This window comes from Grammomys surdaster, unplaced genomic scaffold, assembly GCF_004785775.1.
Source record: "Grammomys surdaster isolate TR1022 unplaced genomic scaffold, NIH_TR_1.0 125354, whole genome shotgun sequence".
In the NCBI taxonomy this organism is placed as follows: Eukaryota; Metazoa; Chordata; class Mammalia; order Rodentia; family Muridae; genus Grammomys; species Grammomys surdaster.
Window position 1 is genome coordinate 777,233 of NW_021620226.1, and position 18,406 is coordinate 795,638.

Here is an 18,406-nt window from a genome sequence, read left to right on the forward strand (position 1 = left end):
GGCACTGCAGCCGCCCCCACCCCCAGTCTTGTCTGGCCCTGGAAGGAAGGCTTGTTCCTGAGGCCTGGTAGCTACCGGCATAGCACCAGGGAGTCTTCCTTTAGCTAGTGCTTAAAAGGGCACGGATATGGTTTCTGAACAGCTGTGTGGGGGGTGTGGAGAGAGCCCAGATCCTGTGCTCTGGGTCCCAACCATATTTTCTCTTCTCTCCTGGAAGAAATCTAGCCCCTCAGCTGGGTTAAGGAGACCCCTGGCCGGGAAAGGGTTGATACCGGCTCTTCCTCACCCCCACAGCCTGAGCCTGACCCCACCCACCCCAGTCTATGAATAGACAGCAGGTGTGTGGTGAGTCCCACTCACATCCTTGCTTCCAGGGTCCTGACTCCCAAACCTTTTGTTGTGGCTCTTTCCCGGGACGACTGTGCCTGCTCCACCCCTGTTCCCATACTGGTTCAGCTATGAGTGGAAGCAAAGCCCCGGGAGATGAGTGTGATGGGCCTTAACGGAAGTCTGCCATTGGGTGTTATTTAATTAAGGCTACTCCTATTTCGGTAAGTGCCTGTGTTGTCTGACCACGGGTCTCTTTCCTCCTGAGCACTGGAGTTCTGAAGCTGGTTAGTTGACAAGGTCGCCTTGGGTGCCTCATGTTGTAAGTGGTCTTGGTCCTGTGCAAACTTAATTTGACTGAGTGTTGTGGTAGGGCCTGGGTGGCATGACCATAAGGGTAGCAAAGGCTGAGGCGTCTCTGAAGCAAGGATTGTCTGAGACAGGGGCATTGCCATTCCACTGGTGGAGTTGGGTTCCAGTCCTGTGGCTGTGTGACCACAGGCAGATGAGAATTTTCCCCTCATTTCTGTGTATCCTGTGAGTTATTCTACTGAGTATTCACAGTAAGGACATCACAGGACCCAGTGGTGCAGTCATTAGACAAACGGCCTGGAGGTGAGGGGTGTCTAAAGACACTGCCCTGTCACATAGTGAGGAAGAGAGCTGGAGACCCTGAGCAGGGGATGACTGTGAAAAATGCGTGTGAAAGTCACAACAATGTGGACATTAAGGTCCGTGTGTGTGCGTGTGTGTGCATGTGTGTGCATGTGTAGATGTGTGTACTCTTGTGTGTGTGCATGAGTGTGTGTGTACATGTGTGCATGTGTGTGCATGTGTAGATGTGTGTACTCCTGTGTGTGTGCATGAGTGTGTGTGTACATGTGTGTACGTGTGTGCATGTGTATGCATGTGTGCTCCTGTGTGTGCACATATATATATGTATGTATGTATGCATGTGTGCTTGTGTGTGTTTATGTGTGTGTGCATGTGTGTATACTCCTCTGTGTATGTGTGTGCACGCTCGTGCCCATGCATCCACATGCACAGGTGTAGGTACGTACCTACAGCCTTGTGAATAGGCAGTCGGGCTCCAGGAATGATGACCCAATGCTTGGGACCTAGAAAGCAAAGTGAGGCTGAGGAGCTGGCCACCTGGTAAGCACAGGCTGTGATCCAGAACTTTCCTGAGTAAGAAGGACCCAGCTTGCTTCCTGAGATTTTTTTTTTTTTTCTTTTCTGGCCAGTGGAGGCCAGGAGAGGAAGTTGGATGCCCTGGAACTGGAGTTACAGACAAGATTGTAAACTACTCTGTAGGTGTTAGAAACTGAACCCTAGTTCTCGGCAAGAGCGGCAAGTGCTCTTAATTGCAGAGCCATCTTGCCTGCCCTTGAGTTTGAGGTTTTGTTTTTGTTTTTGTTGTTTGTTTGAGACAGGGTTTTATGTAGCCTGGGCTGGCCTTGAACTCACCACACAGTAAGGATGATATTGAACTTCTTGATGATAATGATATTGAACCCCTATCTCTACCTCCAACATGCTAGAATCACAGGTGTGTGTGTCCATGCCCTGTTTACAGGTGCTGGGGGTAGACCCCAGGGTTTCCCACATGAGGGACAAGCATTTTACCAACTGAGCTACACCCCCACTGAGCCCTCCTTTTTATTTTATGTATTCACTTATTTGTTCTTGAGGCAAGGTCTCCCTGTGTAGTTGAGGCTAGCTTCCACCTGGCAATCTATTTGCCTTCGCACCCTACAGTATGGAACTGCCGTTGTGTGTCGCTGTTCCTGCCTTCTGCCTGGGGTCCTAGGGACAGTGGAAGTTTCTAGTTTCCTGATAGTTGGTCTTTCTCATCCTCTCCCCCATTGAACTTGAGCCTGAGTCCTCAGGAAGCCTCTACGTCCCCAGCCATTTGCCGGAAGTGGCTGTGAGCCCTGCAGAGGCAGGCAGGGCAGCAGACCCGGGAATTCTGCTGGGCTCGGTGTCTGTAGCAGGGAATAGCTTAGCTCCCCATCCCAGGTCTCCTTCCCTTTGACAGGAGAGCAAGCCTGGAAGTCGGAGATGATCCCTGCTTCAGAGATCTAGCAAAAGGGCTCAGAAGCTCACGGGTGGGAAGCAGGTGGCCAACTCTGTGATCCCTGCTTGGGAAGGAGGCCCTAGCTGGCTAGGTGCCCAGTGGGCAGCACTGAGGACAATTAGAAAGTTACAAAATTGAGCTGTGGCTCTCAGAGAAGCCACTTTAGTCCCTTCCTTATCTGGGGAATTATTGTCACCCTCACTGTCCACCAGCTACTCAGGGGAGGCCAGATTCAGATTATGTCCATAGGACTTCCTGTTGGATCTGAGGACAGCACACCCATCTAAGACCTTCTGCAGGTCATGTGAGAGGAGGGACAGGAGGAGTTCATGGTCGTGGTTTGGCTTGGACTTTTCTTGAGTCTCAGTGTCCTGAGAGTCCCCAGTGAGAGGCCAAGGATGCAGCTTAGTGTGAGTGCTTACCTAGTGTCTCAGAGTTTCCATTCCTGCACAAACATCAGGACCAAGAAGCTAGTTGGGGAGGATAGGGTTTATTCGGCTTACACTTCCACACTGCTGTTCATCACCAAAGGAAGTCAGGACTGGAACTCAAGCAGGTCAGAAAGCAGGAGCTGATGCAGAGGCCATGGAGGGATGTTATTTACTGGCTTGCTTACCCTGGCTTGCTCAGCTTGCTTTCTTATAGAACCCAAGACTACCAGCCTAGGGATGGCACCACCCACAATGGGCCCGCCCATACTTAATCTCTAATTGAGAAAATGCCTTACAGCTGGATCTCACAGAGGCATTTCCTCAAGGGAGGCCCCTTTCTCTGTGATAACTCCAGCTTGTGTCAAGTTGACACACAAAATCAGCCAGTACACCTAGCATGCACAAAGCCCCAAGTTCTATCCCCAGTACCCTAAAAAACTGACTGTGGTGGTACACGCCTGGAATCCCAGCACTTGAGAGGCAGAGGCCAGTCGATCTTTGTGAGTTCTAGACCAGCCTGGTCTACATAGTGAGTTCTAGGACAGCCAGGCTATTGAGAGGCCCTTCTGTTAAAAAAAGATAATAAAATGGAATAACCACAAACAAAAAGTCACTCTTGATATCATATGGAGTTTGAGGCCAGCATGGGCTATAGACTCCGTCTTTTTGACCCAACTGAGCTCACTGATGACAGAATATGGAATTCTGGGAGTAGAACAGGATGCTCGGCTGGAGGCAGATCGGAGGAAAAAGCAGGCTTTAGACCTCAGCCCCATGGGAGAAGAGCCAAGGTCAGGATGAGGAAGCCCGTTCATTACATCTGAACTTGGGAGTCATGGTCATTGGACTGTCACGCCAGTTCCCCAAGGAGTTAACCCTTCCCAGGCTTCAAGGTGGTATCTTCCCTATAGAGCATGAGGATAGGCCCCCTGCCTCAAACAGAGGCTGGCATACCACTGAAATTGCCATCTGTACGCCCTTGAGGTCTGACTACAGTGGCCGCTGCTATCTCCCTAGCCTGAGTACCACGGTGGTCCTGACTACAAATGATAAACCAGAAATAATCAAAGGAGCTTTGATGTCAGAGAGGCCAAGTTTGGGCATGGTGCTGGGATAGGCGGGGGTGGTGGTGGTGGGGTGGGGCAGTAGGAGGCTGGGGTGATGTGAAGACTGGCCTAAGCTCTGGCAATTGCTTGAGGGTGTATGTATAAGCAGAATTATCCACCCCCTCTCCTGTTCCCCCACCCGATCCCATCCGTGTGTACTAGTTAGGAACGGAGACATGGTGGCCTGTTTAGAGTAGTAGGTGACATCGAGTTGCAGGAGACCCTCTTGTCTCCCCCGACTCCCTCTCTTCCTACCTTCCTTCCCTTTTCTGTCCCTTGGCCCTCGGCCCACTGACAACCCAGCTTCCAGCTCTAATCCTTTAGTTGCTTAGGGCTTTTGGGGTGAGCAGCTAACAAACCCCAACCCCATCCACATTTGGACTTCCTATGCAGGGCACTGACCTAATTGAAGCTAACTGACTGGGCAGGAGAGGGCACAGAAGACTGTCCAGGAGACTGTCCAGGAGACTGGGGGTGCAGGAGTTTAGGGAGGCCCACAGGAAATACTAGGCTCACAAATTCTAAGAATCAGAAATCTGGAACCCAGCTATGGAGAGCTGGTGGAGCAGGTTTGCAGAGACGGAAAGGCAATCCTTGTGTCTCATTTCCCTCCTGAGTGGAGACACCTCATAGAGTCAATGGTTCCTTCTGCTTGGGGTGAACACAGAGGAGACCCTCCTGGGAGTGAGGGGAGATGCACCATTAGTTTGGCAGCATAGGTCATTGTTGAAAATAAACTCGGGGGCTGGTGAAATGGCTCAGAGGGTAAAGGCACTTACTGCCAAGTCTGAACTCAATACCCAGGACCCATGTTGCATAAGGAGAATTGTCTCCCTAAAGCTGTCCACTGACCCCAACACTAGAGCCATGGCATGTGTGTGACTCCACACATAAGATAAACAAACAAAAATATGAACTATATATCTATTCATAATGACTTACTGGAACATGTCCACTCTTAACTCTTCAGCTGAGTCAGTCACTTTTATTTTTAAAAAGAGTGTGTGTTGGGCTGGAGAGATGGCTCAGTGGTTAAGAGCACTGACTGCTCTTGCAGAGGTCCTGAGTTCAGTTCCCAGCAACCACATGGTGGCTCACAACCATCTGTAATGGAGTCTGATGCCCTTTTCTGGTGTGTCTGGAGAAAGCAATGGTGTACTCATATCCATAAAGTAAATAAAGAAATCTTTAAAAAAAAAAAAATACAGGAGAGAGAACCTCTTCTTGAAAAAAAAAAAAGAGTGTGTGTGTGTGTGTTGCATACACATACGTGTGTGCAGATGCACATGCCTATTATTTATACACAGAAGACAGAAGAAGACATCAGGTGTCAGGCTCTGTCACACTTAGCCCTATTTCCTTCAGACAGGGTCTCTCACTGTGCTTGGAGGTAGACTGGGGGCCAACAAGCCTCCTTCTTGTCTCCCCTCCATTGTTTTGGTGTTACAGAGGTGGGGGGGTTATGAGAGAGAGACTGGTAGAGTGGGGGAGAGCAGAGAGAGTCTACACAGCCTTTTATATACGAAGTGGGCTCCAGTCTCAAGTCCTCATGCTTGACAACAAATATCTTTACTTCTGAGCCATCCCCACAGCCCTCAGCGTTAACGGAACACTTCATCCCGAAGCTGAGCGTGGTAGTGCATACCCAGTCCATGAGCCCGGTCAGCGCGTACCCTGCCTGGACCACCCTAGGCACTGCTGCGTCTCCAGATGACGGTTGGTCATCTCTGACTGCACTGTATATACACTCAACCTGTCGTGACTACTCCGTGGCCGCATCATTCTCCCGTTAGGTTTACCCACATCATATGTAGCTGCCGTCGCCGTCTGGTACCCGTGTAGCATGGCGTCATATGACTATTGCACACGGTGTGTGTTTTTGATGGACACCTGAACTGTTTTCAGTGTTTGTTGACTGCTGCTGGGCTCAGTGACTGTGGATCTAAGTGTATGTGGACCTTGTAGAGGGACACACACCCTCCTTTCCGTGAAGCAGAACTGTTGGGTCACAGTGTATCTGGAAGCACAGTGCCTTACAAATCGTCAAGGGCTGAGACCTGCTTCTTAGTGGTGGGATTTCAGAGCCTGTGAGAAGAGAGTGGGGCTTATTTTTAGGTTTTGGAAACAGGATCACGTTCTGAAGTCCGGACTGGCCTGACCTTCTTGAGCGTTAGGATTGTGAACACGGATGTGTGCCACCACGCCCAGACACTGAGTGTCATTTCTAGAGCTGGGTGTGGTGGGACACACTTACGATCCCAGTACTTACAAGAGGGGGATACCAAGAGTGTGAGGAAACCCTGGGCTATATAGTGAGCTCAAGGGCACTGTGGGGACCCAACAGTGGCATTTGCACCCACAAGGCTCTGTGTGTTGGGCCTCGCTGAGTGGGTCAGTTTAGAGAAGTTAAGCTTTTGGGGGGGGGTTAGATTGTTAACTTCCGTTGACATTAATCTGTTGCTTCTGCCCTTGAAAACACTTGATGAGATATGTTGGCATGGGACCAGCTCTAGCCTTGTTTGGTTCTTTGGGATTCTGTTGTCATTTGTCCTGGTCAGGATTTTGATGAAATCCTGTGAAGAGACACTATAACCATCTCAACTTTTTTTTTTTTAAAGATTTATTTATTTTATGTATGTGAGTATACTGTAGCTGTCTTCAGACATACCAGAAGAGGGCATCAGATTCTGTTACAGATGGTTGTGAGCCACCATGTGGTTGCTGGGAATTGAACTCAGGACATCTGGAAGAGCAGTGAGTGCTCTTAACCACCAAGCCATCTCTCCAGCCCCCCCATCTCAACTCTTATAAAGGAAAACATTTCACTGGGGCTGGCTTACAGTTCAGAGGTTCAGTCCATTACCATCATGGTGGGAAGCATGGCAGCACACAGGCAGACTTGGTGCTGGAGAAGGAGCTGACAGGTCTACATATGGATGAGCAGGCAGCAGGAAGAGAGAGACTGGGCTTGACTTGAGCTTCTTCTGCAACCTCGGAGCCCACACCCCCACACTCCAGTGACACACTTCCTCCAACAGGGCCACCCCCCACTTCGACAAGGCCACACCCACTCCAACAAGGCCACATCTCCTAAAAGTGTCACTCACTCCCCATGGGCCTGTTGGGGCCATTTCATTCAAGCTACCACACTGTTGCTTATTGTTGATTTTTGAGTCAGGGTCTTACATGGCTCAGACTAAGATGACATTGAACTTCTGATCCTCCAGCCCACCCACCAGCTCAGGGTTTTCAAAGGGAACTGTCGTCCATTAGGAGGCCTAGGTATCCCCTATAAGTGGGGACCGCTTAGGTGCGCACCACCAGGCCCAGTCTTACGTAATGTGGGGATGGAAACCCGGCCTTCTAGCTTACCCAGCAAGAACTTCACCGACTCCACCGAAGCCTCAGCTCCTCCTAGTTCCGGCTGTGATGAGCTTGGCCCACGGTGGGCTTTTAGGGTCCGACTTGTTCTCCAGCTCTGGGGAGGTATCCTGCTTCTGTCAGAGGCCAGCTTATAGTATGGTGACTTTTTGTAGTGAGCCTCTAAAACTCCCTTTCCATGCAGCCTCCTTTGCAGTGAAAGATGCCTTCCAGGGAGGTAGGCAGTGACTTCCCACAGCCTTATTGGACACGAGCCTCCTGAGGTTATTCTAAGGGACAGGTGTGCTCGAGAGTGGTCCAGGCCTCCTGCCTCACCTCAAGGACTGTGGAGGATGCTATGTTCAGAGCTGCTGCCCCACCTTCCACCTCCCTTAAGGAAAAGGAGGAAGAAGAAGAAGAGGGGGAAGAGGAAGAAGAGGAGGGGGAGGAGGAGGAGGAAGAAGAAGACGAGGAGCAGGAGGAAGAGGAGGGTGAGGAGGACTAGAAAGAGGAGGAGGAAGAGGAGGAAGAAGAAGAGGTTCCTTCCATGCTTGAGTGTTGCCCAGGTGGAAGTAGAAGCCATGTGCTAAGTGACATGAGACATCTCACATGTCCTCGCAGCTGACCTGTCACTTCCAGATTTGTCCCTAAGTCTAAGAAGCCTGTTCAGTCAGGGTTAGCATCAGGACAGCCCAAATCAGGGGCCTCATAAGCTGCCTACATCCTCACAGGAATAGGCAGCTGAGCAGCCACCTACAGGGGTCATTTCCATACAGTCTGCCCAGCCGGTAGCCACAAGCTTCGTGCTGCAGATCGCCTCCCTGCGCTTGCCCAGCATTCAGCTGTTCTCTCTCAGATCTTGGTTTCCTGTGGCCTCCTGCCCTGATGATCACTACCACCCACACAGGTTTCCTGACCAAAGATCTAGCGAGAGTGACCTCCTCCCCCTCCCACTGAGACACTGGACTTTGAGTGAGGGCATCACTGAGGCCTGATGGGAAGCCAGGAGGCTGTCAGCTCAGGAGCCTGACTTAGAGCCAGGTCCAGCCCTGGCTGGCGGCCACTGATCCTGAGGCCATCTGGTGTCCATCTGTCCAAATCAAGGGATTGGAAGATAGAGTGGAGGGGGACACCTGGGCTTCCCGACAGACAACAGCTCCCTTTGAAAACTCTGACCTACTAGGAAGGGCCTAAAGAGGTATCCACACACACACACACACACACACACACACACACACACCCTCAACTGTCTGTCCTGCCTGCTACCACTGGCATTGTGGGTCAGCTGTCCCTGGCAGGATGCAGCAAGAGGCACATCAAGGATTATCTACCCTGTCTCCTTTGTACTCACCCTTGAGCACAGAGCTGGCTTCTAAGGACTCTGGAGAGCCCCGGCACCCAGAAAAGGCACATTCTATTTTGGCATAGCAAGACAGGTATGGTAGTACCCATAATCCTCAGCAGCCATGGCTTAGTTTCACTTGGTCCCTAAATTTAGTCTCATTGCCAAGGCTCTGTCTCTTTCTAGCCCTGTGATCACAGGTCCACAGCCCTGTTTGCAGCCAGCAGGTTTTCGTCGCTCTCCTGAGTGGCTTAGGGATTGTCATCTGGCCTGGCCTGGACCGCATCTTCATCCATCTGGGCCATGCGTAGCTGTATTAGTTATTTTTGTCATTGCCTCGGTAAGATTCCTAGCAGAAGAAGCTTGAAAAGGGAAGGATCTGTTTCAGCTTGCAGTCTGAGGGGTACATCGTCATCGGTGGGTGAAGTCATTGGCCGCACAGCACCTGCAGAAGCAGGGCTGAGTGCTGAGACTCGGCTGCCTTCCTCTTTTGTATAGAACGCCAGATCTTAAGGATCCCTCCAACATTTCCGGTGGCTCTCCCCCACTTCTGTTAAACTAATCTAGAATCTCTCACATGCGTGTCTGGAGATTTGTCTTCTAGCAGATTCTAGATCCTGCTGAGCTTGATAATACAAATCACCCCAACAGCTGCCCCTCCCCCTCCCCCACCTACCCTTCCCATGCCAAGTTTGTCTGTTTCTCTGCCATATCCACCATGGCACCCAGATGTAGGGCAGGCTGTCTAGAGGACTGGGCATAAGGATATTTTGCAGTTCCTAGGGCTCCCCACTCCCCACCCCACCACCATCTCCATGCTGGGCCAGAAGCTGACACAGCTTGCCTCTCTTACAGTCGCTGCTCTTCCTGGGGGTGTTGGCTGCCATTGGCCTGGGCCTGAACCTCATCTTCCTCGCTGTTTACCTGGTGTGCACATGCTGCTGTCGGCGGGACCACTCGATGCAGACCAAGCAGCCCGACTCATGCTGTGTGACCTGGACTGCGGTGGTGGCTGGGCTCCTCTGCTGGTGAGTGTCCTATGTACAGGGAAAGCTAGCCTGTGACCAGGACATTCTTCATGTCCATGCGGCTCATCGGTATCTAGTGACGTTCACTCCAGACTAACACCTGGAAGAACAACCTGTCGCCCAAAATGAACACTGTCCTTTTCTTAGCCAAGCATGGGGAATCTGTCTCTAGTGCAGTGATGGGACATAGTGGCCCCCCCAAACACTTCTATGAGACCAGGACCAGGCCTGACAGCCACATGGGTCCCTCTTCAATTCACCAGGTGGACAACAGACATTTCTTTCCTCTACACCACTGTCAGCTTCCATGGCTGCCCAGGGTCCGCAAGATCAGAAGTTGGCCCCAGTCCCCCAGTACTGCCCATAGATAGATCTTCCCCTGCACTCTGACTGAGGAATGAGGCTTGCCAGCACTGTGTGAGCACCCCACCCACCCAGCACCCAGCCCTGAATGTGTTAGCTCTGTGTGCTGCAGTTGGTGTTATTTTTCTTGTTTCTATATCTGTAAGACTTTTTCCTAAATTGTAGTGTCCCTTAGAGGTGTTGAAGGGTGTGGCTACCCTCTAGGGTAAGAGGCCCTTGCTGTTTGTCTGAAGGACTGGTCCTGGTTCCATTCTGCAGAAGAGTCACCTTACTCTTGAACATTCTTTTTCTTTCCTTTCTTTTTTCTTTTCTTATTCTCCCTCTCCCTTTTCCCCTCACTCCTTCTCTTTCTCTTCCTTCTCGTCTCCTCCTTTCTCCTCTTCCTCCTCCTCTTCTTTTTTGGTGTTTTCAGACAGGGTTTCTCTGTGTAGCCCTGGTTGTCCTAGAACCTACTCTGTAGACCAGGGTGGCTTTTGAACTAAGAGATCTGCCTGCCTCTGCCTCCAGAATACAGGAATTAAAGGCGTGCGCATCCCCATGCAGCTCATATCTTCCCATTACAATTTATTCATTCATTGTTTCTCAGCCTTTTGGCCAAGATGGAATGCGGCGACATGTTCATGATCTCCTCTTGCTGGGAATGTGGGGCTTACTGAAGCCAAAAGATAGGCCATCCTCGAAGCAAGTGTGTGTGTGTGGGGGGGGGGGGGGACTGGTGAAACTTGGAGCTGGAGCCAGGTCCTAGAGGAAAGAGTTTCAGCCCCATGGGAGTGACAAAGAGCCATCTGACTCCCAAACTCCCATAAAGAAATAGGGTTCTAAACGCCCTCTCCCCTGGAGTGAGGCATTTCAGAATGGCCAGGGAAGGTGACACTCTAAACACACAGCAGCAGTGCTTGATCTGATGCAGTGATCTTCAGAAAACTGCAGGTGCTCCTACATAGGGCTGCTGCAGACAAGCCTGTTGTCAGGTATAAATGCAGTAACCGTTTAATGCTGGTTAATCCAGCATCCAAGTAGAACCATCGCAGACAGTAGTGGTGGCTCACACCTTTAATCCCTTTATTTCACGTGTGGGTATTTGCCTGAGTGTGTGTCTGTATACCACATATGTGCCTGCTGCTGTGGGGACCAGAAGAAGGTGCTAGAGCCTCTGGGACTGAAGTTACATATAACTGTTGTGAGCTACCATGTGGCTGCTGGGAATCAAACTTAGGTCCTCTGGAAGAGCAGCCAGATCTCTTCATTCTGTTTTGCTTTTTGAGTTTCTCTGTGTAGCCCTAGCTGTTCTGGAACTTGCTCTGTAGACCAGGCTGGCCTCAAACTCATAAAGATCCACTTGCCTCCGCCTCCTGAGTGCTGAGATTATACGTGCACCACCACTGCCTGGCTGCCTTGTTTTTTAAAGCATGCTTTTCCCATGTGAATGTTTTGTGTGTGCACATGGCACCTCCAGTGACACTGGAGAAGGATGGACGGAGTGATGGTGCAGTGAAGTGGACTCAACGTGGGTTCTGATTGCTTGAGTGCTAACAATACTGACTGAAGCTGGGCATGGTGGTAATTGAGGCCCAGGACAACCAAGCTACAACTGTCTCAAGGAGGAGAGAAGGATGGGAGGTAGGGAGAGAAGGAGGGAGAGAGAAAAAGAAGGAGGGAGGGAGAGAGAGAGAGGGAAGAAAGGAAGGGAAGACATCAGTGTGTGTGCATGTGCATGTGTGTGTGTGCGTGTGCCTTCTCACACTTTTCCCGAGTTAGTGTTACAGACGAGAGCTGGGGAAACTGGTTGACTGGCCTTGTGATTGGCCCTGGAGGGGTGGACCACACAGGGATGACAGAGTTAAGGTTGCAGATGATTTACCCAGGCTGGAATGTTGGAGTCACGCCAACCATGACATTTCATACAGATGGATTTCAAGTCTGGCTTTTGGTTAAAATCAGTAGGGAAGAGGAGAGACTAAGCTTGACAGTTCCTGAGGAGAAAATCCTGGGAGGGGACGTTAACTGACTATGATGTCAGTGAGGGTAGGAGGGCAGGCCAGTGGGGGGAGGGTCTGAGAGCATTAACACACAAACACACACACACACACACACACACACACACACACGGGGGGGGGGGAGCTCCCCACACTGCTCAGTCCCAACTAAAGAGTAACACTGGAAACCAGTCAGGGGGTCAGGAGTTCAAGGTCATCCTCAGCTATCTGGGGAGCGTCAGGCCCAGCTGGGGACACATGAGACCCTGTCTCGTGTGTCTGTCTCCGAGAGCAGAAGGCAGGAGGTGACAAAGGGGACACTTAGAGATATCAGATGCAGTTTGTGGCAGAATTGGAGATTTGTTCCAGCCACCCAAAAGCTGGTTAAGGACCAGGCAGACTCTGGGTTAAATGAAGCAGGCAGGTGTCCTTTCAGCTCTGTAAGAGGGAACTTGCCAGAAGCTAAAACTTCCCAGTAGAGGACCAGATCTGGAATATTTAGAGAAAACAGAGTGTGAGAGTCTGGGAGAGTCGTTGGTCTTGTCTGGAGGGACCTTTAGGTTGGCACTGAGTGTGTCAAATCGGATGTCAAGGCTCTACCAGAGCCACCAAATCCTAATCCCCAAGCTTACCTGCAGTTGTGTGTCTTTCAGAAGTTCGTCGCCAGCCAGGACAAGCAGGCTTCTGCTGGGTCACCTTGGGTGGTCCTTAACCATCACCCTTAGACAATATCTCCCTCATGCCAAGTCCCAAACTAAAAGCTCCTCAGCGAAAGTCAAAAGCCCACACTGCGGCTGTTATGGTGGCTTTTATTCACAATTCCCCAAACCTGGGACCAAGTAAAAGGTACCCTTCCGTAGCTGAGTGGATAAATAAACACACACATATTCAGACAGTGGAATATTATGCAGTGCTGAAAAGGAAATGGCCTATTGAGCCCTGAAAGACGTTGGGAACCTTGAATGTCCGTCACTAAGGCAAATGACCTGATCCTAATGGGGAGAGGCTGGATGCTATGACTCCAGTTGTAGAACATTCTAGAAAAAGCCATGGAGACTATAAGGCCTGGGGTTGGAGAAGGGGGAGAGGGGAGAGGAGTAGGCAGAGTGCAGGAGAGTTTTAGGGCAGGGTCTGCTGTGACAGTGGATATCTTACACTGTGTCCAGACCTAGAATTTTAACCCAGAGAGTGACCCCTGTACACACTGGGCCTTGGACGGCACCCATGTTCCTACTGGGTTACCAGTCGTAGCCAGGACTCTGCTTCATAAAGGAAGTCATACCGGGGACTGAACACAAAAGGAGGAATTCTGCACCTGCTCAATTTTGCTATGAACCTAAAACCACTCTAAAAAAAATATTTTTTTAAGATTTATTTAATCGTTATGTTATATGTATGGATGGTTTGCCTGTATGTGTGTCCAGGCACTATGTGCGTACAGGACCTTTAGAGAGCAGAATGAGTATGTCAGATCCCCCTGGAACTAGCTTAGGATGGTTGTGGACTGCTGTCTGGATGCTGGAAACAAGTAGGGACCTCTGAAAGAGCAGCCAGTGCTCTTAACCACTGAGCCATCTCTACAACCCTAAAAATGTATTCGTTTGTATATTTATACAAATATTTATTTGTATATATTTGTTACTGGCCTCAAACTCGCAGAGATCTGCCTGGCTCTGCCTCCCAAGTGCTGGGACTAAAGGCATATGCCACCACTGCCTGGCTACAGAAACCTTTTTTAAAATAATTAGTGTAATGTTGGGTCTGTACCACAGTAATAGATTGCTTACCTGGTGCACCTGTAGTCCTGGGTTCAGTCCTCAGTACGTAGACTGACAGTACTTATGGGAAATCCAGAATAAAGTGCTTGCTGTACAGACAGACGTGAGGACCTACCTGAGTTTGGATTCCCAGCACCCACGGAAAAAGCCCACACATCTGTAGTTCCAGTGCTAGGGATGGAAACCAGAGATGGTTCCAGGTTCACTGAGACTTTGTCCCAAGAGAGTAACGCAGACAGCGACAGATGAACGCACCCAGCATCATCTTCTGGGCGCCTTGTGCACATGCACATGTGAGCACACGCTGCATATCTCACACACAAGTAGCACAGAAGTGCATTCTCTTCTGGGTATCACCCCTAACCTTTGTTTGGGGTTTTGCTTGCAGTGCTGCAGTGGGCGTTGGTTTCTATGGAAACAGCGAGACCAACGATGGGGTGCACCAGCTGATCTACTCCCTGGACAACTCGAACCACACCTTCTCTGGAATGGATGAGCTGGTAAGGATTGTGGGCAGGTGGCTGGGCACAGGGACAGCCCATGAGATCAGCAAGGCCAGAACAAGGGTGCCAGTCAGCTCTCAGGGGCCCAGCTGCACCCTGTCGAGTTGTGTGAGGGACGCTGTGGGCCAGGCTGCCTTCTGAGCTGTTACCCTGCCAAAGACAAACACAGTTTCTATGTCCCAGGCCAAGGGAGGTTTCAGGGCAGCTCAACCCCCATCAGACCCTGGGCAGTCTGCAGAACATCTGAGCACTTACCTATCCCTGAAGGAGACCTCAAACATGGGTTCTGGAGTTGTTCTGTTGTTGTTATTGTATTTAAGTAAGAGGTCTTGCTGTGTAGCCCTGACTAGCCTGGCACCCACTGTGTAGACCAGACTCACCTGGAACTTTCCATGATGAAACATTGCCACCCTAGCATACTGGGCATGGGTTGTTTGCTCATTTGAGACAGAGTCTGACCTTGAGCTCTCTACCGGGTCTCAGAGGATGACCTGATGCTTATGTGCACGTGTGCATCCAGTGCCTTGGATGTGCAGTGCTGGGGTCTGAACCCCAAGCTTTATACATACTAGGTGATCGCTCTACCAATTGAGCTACTTCCTCAGTCCTGAACATGGCTTTTGTTTTTATGTTAGCTCTAAGTGCTTTGTACAGAGCTCTGTTCCATATATCAAAAGGGGGAAAAGAACCTGGAGACCAAGCATGGTGGTTACAGGCCCTGACAAAAAATAATGTTTTAAGTAATTAAAAAAAAAAGAAGTCTTTAGAAACAATGGAAGAGCCGGGCGGTGGTGGCGCACGCCTTTAATCCCAGCACTTGGGAGGCAGAGACAGGTGGATTTCTGAGTTCAAGGCCAGCCTGGTCTACAGAGTGAGTTCTAGGACAGCCAGGGCTACACAGGGCTCATCTCTTCATCCCCAGCTTCTGCCTGCCTGTCACCTTTGCGGAGTGCCAGTCTTTCCTGCTGAATTTCTAGGTGATCTGGTGACAGCTCCTGGTGTATCCTGAGGAATCTGATGGGAAAGGCCAAATGCATATTTCAGGGAAACTAGACCTTGAGCATCTGACCCTCTGTAGACCAGGTCTCTTCCGAATAGCACAGGTCCCAGCGAAAGGCACATTTGATTTGCCAGCCCTAACTCGAGGAACTGGTGACCTGGCATCCTCCTAGGGAGGACTCAACCTCATCTGCCCCACCCCACATGCTCCTTTAAGCTTCTCTGGGGATCTAATCCTTCCATCAGCTCCTGGGGGAGGGGGTGGGGGGCGGGACAGGAACTCTTCTTACCTTAAAAAGCAGGCTATGCTGCTCAGGGTGTGTACTGCTCAGTATTTGTGGAAGGTAGCCCCTGGGAACTCACTCTTACTCACCTTAGTCCTGATGGGGACCAAGCTCCTAAGGACGCCTTCTGCCTGTTTGGCATTGCACTGTCTCTCTATCTGCAGCCACCTTCAGCCTTGGAAGTGGGAGAAGTCGGCATGCTGGAAAGACCCAGAGCTGTGACCTTCACTGATGGGAAAACTCAGTCTTTATCTCTGGATGGGGGTTGGGGGGAGGAACTTGCTGGTATCTAGGAACAAGCTCTGAGCCAGGTTTGGACACTGGGCTTCGTGACCTCACCCTCACCCTGTCCCTGGAGACAGCCCTTACCATCTGGCTGTTGCTGCATTGTAGGATAATTGTCCCCGGGGCTTCTTGGTGGGGCTGCCAGCTACAGAAGCATCTGCCCTTTTTACCTGATAGGGTGGGGAAGGCCTCAAGGTGGGTACTCAACAGTCCCAGGCCTGAGACTGCAGGGAGATGATAGATCCTTATAGGGCCTTCCCCCTCATCCAAGGGGTGGGGTCCAAATTGCAGGTAAATGGCATCGGGTGAATTACCCAACAGTGCCAGGTAAACTATAGAGTGCCCTCTCCCTGGGGCATTAAGATAATGGTGTCATTATAATAATTACTGCAATCCTTGTGAAGTGGAGGTGCTCGGATTGTGGGAGGCTGTGGGTGGCAGAGTCAGGATGGAGACTCACCCAGCATCCCGGATCTTAAAGCTGGGCCCTGCTGGAGCCCAGATCTAGCAGCCAGATGGTCAACTAGAGGCCTTTCCAGGGCCCCCTAAACACAAATCCAGGGACCCTCTGGATACTCCTCTCTTGGCTAGAAACCCCCACCATCCTGAGCCCATAGTAGGGAAACTGACGAATGGAGAAACTGAGACCCAGGCCTCAGGTCCTTCCCCTCCCACTACCTCATTGAATCGAGACGGTGTTCCTCTTGACCCGCTCCACGCGTGACCTACTGATCCCTCCCAGAGGTTCTCAATCCGGCTCAGCTTGCGTCAGAATCTCCTAGTGAGCTTGTTAGCCCAGGGCGCTGGCCCACCCTTCTGGGCTCCAGTTTACCTTCCCAAGCAAGCTGAAAGTTTGCATTTGTAATGAGCTCCTTAATGATGCTACTGGCCTGGGGACTGCAATTTGAAAGCTGAAAGCTACACCCCTATCCTTAACGACCTTCTTTCTGGCCTGTATACCCATTTGAAAGCTACACACCCCTATCCTTAATGACTCTCTATCTGGCCTGTGTACCCACCTGGTGGAAGAGCTGAGCTGTTCCTGTTTTCAGTTCCCAAGATAAAGCTACAGTCCATCTCAGGGGCATCACCCCTGTCTTCTTGAAAGTCAAGGACTGAGACCATGTGAACAAGCACGGAGCTCTACAGGGAGGCCATTGCTGTGATGTGTTCTATCGTCTGTCTGTCTGTTTGTCTGTCTGTCTACCTAGCATGTATCTATCATCTCTTCCTGTGAAACAATACCAGAAGGAAAAAAAACAGACTTGACAGATGTTTATTGTCTTGTGGTTTCTTTTCTTTTTTCTTCTCATTCAAAGTGTTGCTATGTGGCCCAGACTGTTCTAGAACTCCTGATCCTCTTCCCTTGACCTCCTGAGCTTTCAGAATTCAGGCCTCGGACGCCATGCCTGGCCTATTCTCTGATTTTTTTGTTTGTTTGTTTTGTTTTTTTAACACATGGTCTCTTGACAAAGCTCTGACTGTCTTGGAATTCTCCATGTAGCCCAGGCTGTGAGCCGCTACACCTGGCTATTCCTTACAATCTTCTCTGTTTTTCCCCCCCTTGGGGTTTTGTTTGTTTGTGGGAGGGACTTGTTTTTCTCTATGTTTGTGTTTTTGAGTCATTGATAGCTCAGGCTAGCCTCAAACTCCCTGTGTAGCCAAGGATGACCTTGAACTCCTGGTCTCTCTGCCTCAGACTGCTGAGTTCAATACAACACCCAATCTGTTGGATGCCTTGGCTCTAAGTCAGGACCTCCTGCATGCTAGGCCAGCACTCTACCAAATGAGCTACCTGTCCATTCTTGGCTTGTCCTTTTGTTTTGTTTTTAGTTTTTTGAAACTTTTTCTGTGGAGTCCTGGCTGTCCTGGAACTCATTCTGAAGAGATCCACCTGCCTCTGCCTTCCAAAGGTGTACACCCCCACCTCCAGGCAAGAGAGGGCTTTTTTTTTTTTTTTTTGAAATAAGAGCTCATCTGTAGTCAATCTGGCCTCGACTTCAAGGTAATCCTCCTCCCTCAGCCTCCCAGTTGTTAGGATTCTACAGACATGAGCCAGCAAGCCCAGTCATAATCTGACTATATCTTGGTGTCTCTACATCTGTCACTACCTCCTAAGAACCCAACAGAAGACAGAAAACGGAAGAGATGCTGACACACACACAGGAACAGAGAGCCATTGTCTGATCTAGAATCAGGAAGTCACAGTGTAGGGAAGGAGTGAAAAGCCTTGATGTGGAGTTCCCATGATTCCCCAAGCTCAGAGTGCTTTCCTGTGGGCTTCATTGCTGTGCCCACTTCTGGGGTTTTCTCTTGCAGGCCGTGGAAGCCATTGTTGTAGACAATTTTAATCCCAATCCAGGGTTTCTACCCTGCCTTTGACCGTCTCCTGGACACAACCTTTATATTTACAATAAGCTTTAATCAGCACAAGAGCTGGGCAGATATCTACCCTCTGTGCTGTTAGAATCTACTTTCCTATTGATAACTCAGTAATTACTGTGTTTCATCTGGGCTGCTCTTCACTCCAATTGGCCAGCCCTCAGG

The 18,406-nt window shown here is 50.4% G+C and overlaps 1 protein-coding gene across 1 annotated transcript in view; it reads left to right on the forward strand.

Moving 5' to 3' along the window:
• Ttyh2 (tweety family member 2) overlaps positions 1–18,406 on the forward strand; it is a 44,967-nt gene that overhangs the window by 1,506 nt on the left and 25,055 nt on the right. The window contains exons 2-3 of the mRNA XM_028785855.1: positions 9,499–9,671; positions 14,177–14,288. Coding sequence (XP_028641688.1) covers positions 9,499–9,671; positions 14,177–14,288 — 285 coding nt within the window. The remainder of the gene's footprint in view (positions 1–9,498; positions 9,672–14,176; positions 14,289–18,406) is intronic.